General features: G+C 45.1%; 1 protein-coding gene and 5 non-coding genes across 6 annotated transcripts in view; all 6 read right to left on the bottom strand.

Annotated features, from left to right (window-relative positions):
- The window catches only part of LOC117966785 (macrophage-expressed gene 1 protein-like), a gene marked incomplete at its 5' end in the record, with an annotated part of 13,977 nt that extends 7,253 nt beyond the window's left edge, over positions 1–6,724 (bottom strand). Inside the window, 4 exons of the mRNA XM_059021683.1 lie at positions 1–372; positions 2,137–2,722; positions 3,725–4,035; positions 6,629–6,724. The exon at positions 1–372 is cut by the window's left edge and continues 222 nt beyond it. Of these exons, the coding sequence (XP_058877666.1) occupies positions 1–372; positions 2,137–2,722; positions 3,725–4,035; positions 6,629–6,724 (1,365 nt within the window). The remainder of the gene's footprint in view (positions 373–2,136; positions 2,723–3,724; positions 4,036–6,628) is intronic.
- Positions 415–486, bottom strand: trnae-cuc (transfer RNA glutamic acid (anticodon CUC)). The gene has a single exon. It is a non-coding gene; the product is annotated as a tRNA-Glu (tRNA).
- Positions 812–883, bottom strand: trnaq-uug (transfer RNA glutamine (anticodon UUG)). The gene has a single exon. It is a non-coding gene; the product is annotated as a tRNA-Gln (tRNA).
- trnat-cgu (transfer RNA threonine (anticodon CGU)) lies at positions 1,193–1,264 on the bottom strand. The gene has a single exon. It is a non-coding gene; the product is annotated as a tRNA-Thr (tRNA).
- On the bottom strand, positions 1,574–1,645 carry trnae-cuc (transfer RNA glutamic acid (anticodon CUC)). Its single transcript has one exon. It is a non-coding gene; the product is annotated as a tRNA-Glu (tRNA).
- Positions 6,725–7,461: 737 nt separating the features above from the next.
- trnae-cuc (transfer RNA glutamic acid (anticodon CUC)) overlaps positions 7,462–7,500 on the bottom strand; it is a 72-nt gene continuing 33 nt past the window's right edge. The window contains exon 1 of the tRNA in view: positions 7,462–7,500. This exon is cut by the window's right edge and continues 33 nt beyond it. This is a non-coding gene — a tRNA (tRNA-Glu).

Raw genomic sequence — 7,500 nt, 5'->3', positions numbered from 1 at the left:
GACCCCGTCCTCTGTGGTTTGGCACTGGGAGTAGTTAAAATTCATCACCCGGCCCATGTCAACGTTGCGCAGGTTGTCCCAACCGCCCCCCGGCAGGACCTCCAAGGCGGATACATTGAGCGCTTTCTTGCACTCCAGAAACCCACTAATGGATTTGAATGCAGCGTTTTGGCTTTGAGCTGCGCTGATTAGCAGCAGCAGCAGCAGCGAAGTGAACGCGCACGGGTGCATGGCTCTGAAGTGAGTGAACTGGCTGCGTGAGCGCTTGGTAACGCTGTTAAGTTGAAAGAAGGAAGTGGGTTCATATTTTGGTGGTATTTTGTTTTCAGTTTCGACATGTGGCTTCTCCATAAGTGTTGTGCAGTTACAAAACTATGTAAAAAAAAAAAATTGTTTGTAAATTTAAAAGAGATGTTCCCTGACCGGGAATCGAACCCGGGCCGCGGCGGTGAGAGCGCCGAATCCTAACCACTAGACCACCAGGGAAGCTGCGTAGACATTGGAACCGTCCCGCTCTGCTGTTTAGAAAGGTACAGAAACGATTGAAAATAATTTCTAGTTTTGTTTTTAAAATGATTTTAATGGTAGCCTATAGATACCTACCTGCATAAAATACCTGAAAAAATGATGTCATTAGTTGTTCACGTATTTTCTATCATTTTAACACAAGACATTGAAATATCTATTTATTTTATTTTTTTTTTATAGATAGTGTTTATTTATTTATTTATTTTAAATTTCTAATCAGTGTCCTTAATTGATTAATTTTAAAATAAATAAATAAATACGACGTATGATAATAATAATAATAAGGTTCTACCGAGATTTGAACTCGGATCGCTGGATTCAAAGTCCAAAGTGCTAACCATTACACCATAGAACCATTGAGTACTTTCACCCACTAAAATATATGATGAAACAATTACCTATGCGAGAAGAAAAATGTGGACCGGTGGATCATTTTGTATTAATAGTTTCAGTATTAGTTTAATAAATTCATGTATGTCATCAGAAAAAGATATTATTATTATTATTATTATTATTATTATTATTATTATTATTAATAATAATAAAAAAACATATTTTCTAATACATAAAATAAATTATGCATTAATATATATATATATGTATATTTATTAAATGTAAATTGAGACATTATTTTTATTATTTTTTTTTTAATAAAAAATAAAAGAGGCACGGACGGGGTTTGAACCCGTGATCTTCGGTTTACGAGACCGACGCCTTACCACTTGGCCACCGCGCCATAGGCTTCAGCAGCTGCGTGATGAGGTGTTGTGAACAGAGACTGTTTCTGGTCATTACAAATCCAGGCGCTGCCTACAATCCCACGCGGCGTCTTTTCAATTACAAGACTACCGTGTGGATGTAGGTTATTGCCAAAATTAAATAAATAAATAAAATGTTTGTGTGTTTATTTATTTCAAAATGTAATAATAATAATACTAATACTACTACTACTACTACTACTACTACTAATAATAATAATAATAATAATAATAATAATAATAATAATATATTTATACGTGCTATTGATAAACTATAAAAACAAGTGTTCCCTGACCGGGAATCGAACCCGGGCCGCGGCGGTGAGAGCGCCGAATCCTAACCACTAGACCACCAGGGAAGCTGACAAAGCTTCGACTGAATTCAGACTTCAGCGATATACAGGATCCAGCAGCAGAAGCATCCAAAAATCATTTTTCACAAGCACCAAAGTACCAAAACATTTGATAGAAAAACATCAATTTCTGCAAAGTGTTACAATATCCAACATTACAGAAGATCGCTGCCCTGAATAATAATTCAACAAAGAAACCCGTGCTGCTCCTTTAAGAGGCGGGGCTGCTGTAACCAGCCCTGCGCGTGTAGCTGCCAGAGGGACGTGGTTAGGAAACTGGATCACGTAATCCGCCATTTTGGCTCTAACTTTCAATGGTTGCCAACGCAGCGCTGGCTCCTTATCGGAGCCAAAATGGCGTCAGTTTCACAACTGCGCCTGCCTGTCTACCCGTATTGATCTCGCATTCACACACAGAGATAGAGACGAGAGAAATCCAGTCTGGAAGAAGAGAGCGTGTTTTTTTTTTTTAGCCCTGGTCTGCAACCCGTGATTACATGTCCCGCTTCTATCACGGGTCTGTCCCGGGTTAGGAACCCGTTCCGTGGCTTGTGCGTCCCGGACAGCGTGTTGTGTGCTCTCTGCTCCCTCGTTTTACCCGCACAGCGCACACACGGGCTCGCTATCAGCAGTGCGCTTGTTTCCACTGCAGGAGCGAAGCGAACATGGCGGACGCAGTCTGCAGCACCGCCAGCAAAGCGAAGCCGGGGGCCGGCGGCTGCAGTAACGGAGCCGCCCCGGCGCCGGGGGACAAACCCAACTCCGGCCCCTGGGAGAACTTCGAGGTGCGGCAGCTGATCCGTGCCTGGGGCGACCCGGGGGTGCAGGCGCAGCTGAACGCATCGCTGCGCAACCTGCGCGTTTACAAGCACGTCTCGCAGGTTCTGAAGCGGGTCGGGATTCACCGCAGCCCGGTCCAGTGCCGGGAGAAAGCGAAGAAGCTCAAAGTGGAGTATAAGAAATGGAAGAGCGTCGCCACCCGCCGGGGGGACGAGAAGGAGAAGGAGGATGATGATGATGATGAGGAGGAGGGGGCCAGCAGGGAGCCGCAGCGGCTGAGGCGGGGGTTTCGGTTCTACCGGGCTATGGACGCGGTGCTGGGCGGGCGGGGTCAAGGGGAGGCGGGGGTAGCATCGCGCTCAGGTGCGGAGGAGATGTCGTGCGGTGAGTGCGGTAATCAGGGTTTTAATACTGGTTTAAACTGGGGTTATAAATGAATGATATTTATAAGACGGAATGCGCCACACTGTTCTGTTTTCTAGCTCTATTGATATTCTGTATCTTGTATTTGATTTTTACTCTCATGAGTATTCATGTTTTTTGTAATTGTACTTATTTGAAATCGCTCTCCTCCCTTCATCGTACTCACTGCGCGCTCTTATGCGACTTTACTCGTATCTGCAAGTATTTTCACTATCAGTTTAGCAACTGTTAGTCGAAATCCCTCTCAAATGTAATTTCTTACTGAATGTTTTTTATTGACTATTATATTTGAATTGGCTCTTATTTATCACTGGCTTTATTCTAATGTATTATTGTATTTAGTAATTGTAAGTCGCCCTGGATAAGGGCGTCTGCTAAGAAATAAATAATAATAATAATAATAATAATAATAATTTATGTAATTTGATACATTTAACATTTAGACTAAGTCATTAGAGTAAGTTATAACGATATACTTGAAGTTAGAGATGCCCCTAAAAAATATTATTATTATTATTATTATTATTATTATTATTATTTTAAATGCATTTGAATTGCCCGGCTATAGTATTCTATACACTGTCATTATTGATATTGGTACATTTTCTTTAACCGTTATTTATACGTTTTATTAATTTTCTGTTAAGTATTTGACTAAAATAAATATGACATAAATCTAAAAATGACGTTCCCTGATCGGGAATCGAACCCGGGCCGGATCCTAACCACTAGACCACCAGGGAAGCCGTTGTAGCGTTAGGAGTTTCAAACGATGTTCAGTAATGGTCAATCTGTGTGTGTGTGTGTGTGTGTGCTTGTTAATTCTCTCTCTCTCCCTCCTCTGTCCAGACAGCGACTCTCCCACACTGTCAGCAGCAGCACCGCCCCCTGGTGGCGTCGGCGGGGAGCGCAGGGGGGCTCCCGGCGGTGACGTTGAAGAGGAAGAAGAAGAGGAGGAGGAAGAGGAAGACGAAGAAGACAGCCCCGCCCTTCTCCTGCCAGCCTCGGAGCAGAAGAAAGCGTGGGAGAGCTCTGAGATCCGGCTGCTGATCGGGGTGTGGGGGGAGCAGGGGGTGCAGGATCAGCTGGCCGCTTCGTTTCGGAACATGAGGGTGTACCGTCAGGTGTCCCGGGCTCTGGGGGTCCTGGGGGTCCACCGCTCCCCCGTCCAGTGCCGGGAGAAAATCAAAAAGCTGAAAGTGGATTACCGGAAGATGAGAGGTGGAGCCCCCGTCACGGACAGGAGGTTCTGCAAACTCTACCCCCTGCTGGACGCCGTGATGAAGCGCAGGGGGGAGAGGGAGGGGGAGGGGCTAGCGAGAGAGAATTCCCAGCCGCCCCACAGTAGCTGTGGGCGGGGTCAGTAGAGTCTGTTGTGCTGTAGTCTCTGTTCTATTCCATTCTGGTCGATTCTAGGCTGTGCCATACCCTACTGTATAAATGGGAAATTGTATGTGAAAATAATGTGTCAAAAATAATGTAATTGTATGTAAAAAATAATGTGATATCTTGTAATAATTGTAAGTCGCCCTGGATAAGGGAATCTGCTAAGAAATTAATAATAATAATAATAATAATAATAATAGTAATAATAATAATAATAATAATAATAATAATAAAATTAAGACTAAAGATATAAATGTTGAAATAAATAAAAAAAAATAATACATGGACTTTTAAAATCAATCATTTAATATATTTACTATTTTTTTTCTATATATATATATGGACTGCTAAGAAATAAATAATAATAATATGTATGTATATATATATATACATACACACACACACACATTATTTATTTCTTAGCAGATGCCCTTATCCAGGGCGACTTGCAATTGTTACAAGATATCACATTATACATTATACAGATATCACATTATTTTTACATACAATTCCCCATTTATACAGTTGGGTTTTTACTGGAGCAATCTAGGTAAAGTACCTTGCTCAAGGGTACAGCAGCAGTGTCCCCCACCTGGGATTGAACCCACGACCCTCCGGTCACTACTCCACACTGCTTAATAAAACATTTGTCTCTTCATTTATTTATGTATTGATGTATTATATATATATATATATATATATATATATATATATATATATATATTCTTAATTTTGGCATGGAATATCTTCCATATGCGATAGCGCTAACCTGACTTCCTCCACAGCGCTGCCCTGCGCAGGGTCAGTGTCTGTGTCTGACTATGCTGGTCAGTTCCAGTCTATTCTAGTCTGTTCAGTAACGGTGTGTGTGTGTGTGTGTGTGTGTGTGTGTGTATCTGTGTGATTTTTAATTATTTTATATTCTGTACACTGCAATATAACTAACCTCTGCACTGCAATATAACTAACTAGTCTCTGTCTGTGTTTGTGTGTCTCTCCTGTCTCTGTCTGTGTTTGTGTGTCTCTCTGTCTGTCTGTGTTTGTATGTCTGTCTGTCTCTGTCTGTGTCTGTGTGTCTCCTGTCTTTGTCTGTGTTTGTGTGTCTCTCTGTCGCTGTCTGGGTTTGTGTGTGTCTCTGTCTCCGTCTGTGTTTGTGTGTCTCCTGTCTCTTGTCTGTGTTTGTGTCTCTCTGTCTCTGTGTCTCTGTCTCTCTGTCTCATTGCAGATGCAGTATCGAATGCCCTGGAGTGCACAGTGGAGATGCCTCGCACTTCCTCGAGCCATCCTGCTGTCCAGCCGTGTCCTGTGTCCCCGCCGGCCATGCTGTCCAGAGCCTCGTCCCCCAGCCTGTCTGTCTGCTCTGAGGACTGCGTCCCAAACACAGACCCCCTCTCCCCCCAGCACCGTGAGTCACACTCGCCCACTCTGACCTTTCTCTGTCTCTCTCTATCAAATTCAAATTCTCTATCAAATTATCTCTCACTTTACAATGCTTCCCTATGCTTTACCAGACCTCTCTGTGCTTTACAATGCTTCCCTATGCTTTACCACACCTCTCTGTGCTTTACAATGCTTCCCTATGCTTTACCAGACCTCTCTGTGCTTTACAATGCTTCCCTATGCTTTACCACACCTCTCTGTGCTTTACAATGCTTCCCTATGCTTTACCAGACCTCTCTGTGCTTTACAATGCTTCCCTGTGCTTTACCAGACCACTCTGTGCTTTACAATGCTTCCCTATGCTTTACCACACCTCTCTGAGCTTTACAATGCTTCCCTATGCTTTACCAGAACTCTCTGTGCTTTACAATGCTTCCCTATGCTTCACCACACCTCTCTGTGCTTTACAATGCTTCCCTATGCTTTACCAGACCTCTCTGTGCTTTACAATGCTTCCCTGTGCTTTACCAGACCACTCTGTGCTTTACAATGCTTCCCTATGCTTTACCACACCTCTCTGTGCTTTACAATGCTTCCCTATGCTTTACCACACCTCTCTGTGCTTTACAATGCTTCCCTGTGCTTTACCAGACCACTCTGTGCTTTACAATGCTTCCCTATGCTTTACCACACCTCTCTGTGCTTTACAATGCTTCCCTATGCTTTACCAGAACTCTCTGTGCTTTACAATGCTTCCTTATGCTTTACCACACCTCTCTGTGCTTTACAATGCTTCCCTATGCTTTAACTCTCTCTCTCTCTCTCTCTCTCTCTCTCAGGGGCTGTGCCCCTGGGTTCGAGGCGCAGGGGCAGCAGGGGCCCCCGACAGGCGGATTCGGAGCTGTTCCAGTACCTGCGTGAGAGTGACAGCCAGTACCTGGAGACTCAGAGACAGTACCTGGCACTGGAGAGGGAGGAGCGAGCCAGAGACAGGGAGGCCTGGCAGGAGAGCCATCACACAGTGGTGAAGGCATTGCTGCAGGTGGCACGGGGCTTAGAGAGGGGCAGGGGAGAGAGGCTGGGGGAGAGGGGGAGAGAGGGGAGGAGAGAGGCTGGGGGGAGAGGGGAGATGAGAGGGGACGAGAGGGGAGAGGGGAGGAGAGAGGCTTGGGGAGAGGGGAGATGAGAGGGAGAGGGGAGGAGAGAGGCTGGGGGGAGAGAGGGGAGATGAGAGGGGAGGAGAGAGGCTGGGGGAGAGGGAGAGGGGAGATGAGAGGTTGAGGGAGAGAGGGGAGATGAGAGGGTGAGGGAGAGAGGAGAGGAGATTTGCTGTGGGAGAGGGGAGGAGAGAGGCTGGGGAGAGGGGGAGATGGGAGGGAGAGTGGAGAGGGGAGGAGAGAGGCTGGGGGAGAGGGGGAGATGGGAGGGAGAGTGGAGAGGGGAGGAGAGAGGCTGGGGGAGAGGGGGGAGGGGAGGAGAGAGGAGATGAGAGGGAGAGTGGAGAGAGCGGCAGGGGAGAGAGGAGAGGGGGATGAGGGGGCAGAGGAGAGGGGGATGAGGGGGCAGGGGAGAGGAGAGGAGGGGAGGGGGAGAGGTGAAAGGGAAGAGGAGAGGCTGCAGATTGAACGGTTCTTTTAAATGCTGCAGCGACGACATTCTCAAACGTGTGTGTCTTTAAAAATACACTTTGTGAACTGTGTCGACGTGAGTGAAACAGTGTAAATAAAAACGAAATGACAAATTGATGTACAAAAAGTTCGTTTATTATTATTATTATTATTATTAACTGAGCAAAGTGTTGTTATTATTATTATTATTATTTTTTAATTTGTTCACCCAAAACGTAAAAGAAGTTCCCTGACCGGGAATCGAACCCGGGCCGCGGCGGTGAG

This window comes from Acipenser ruthenus, unplaced genomic scaffold (assembly GCF_902713425.1).
Source record: "Acipenser ruthenus unplaced genomic scaffold, fAciRut3.2 maternal haplotype, whole genome shotgun sequence".
Classification (NCBI taxonomy): Eukaryota; Metazoa; Chordata; class Actinopteri; order Acipenseriformes; family Acipenseridae; genus Acipenser; species Acipenser ruthenus.
Note: the sequence above shows the minus strand (reverse complement) of the source record. Positions and strands in the feature narration are given on the sequence as shown.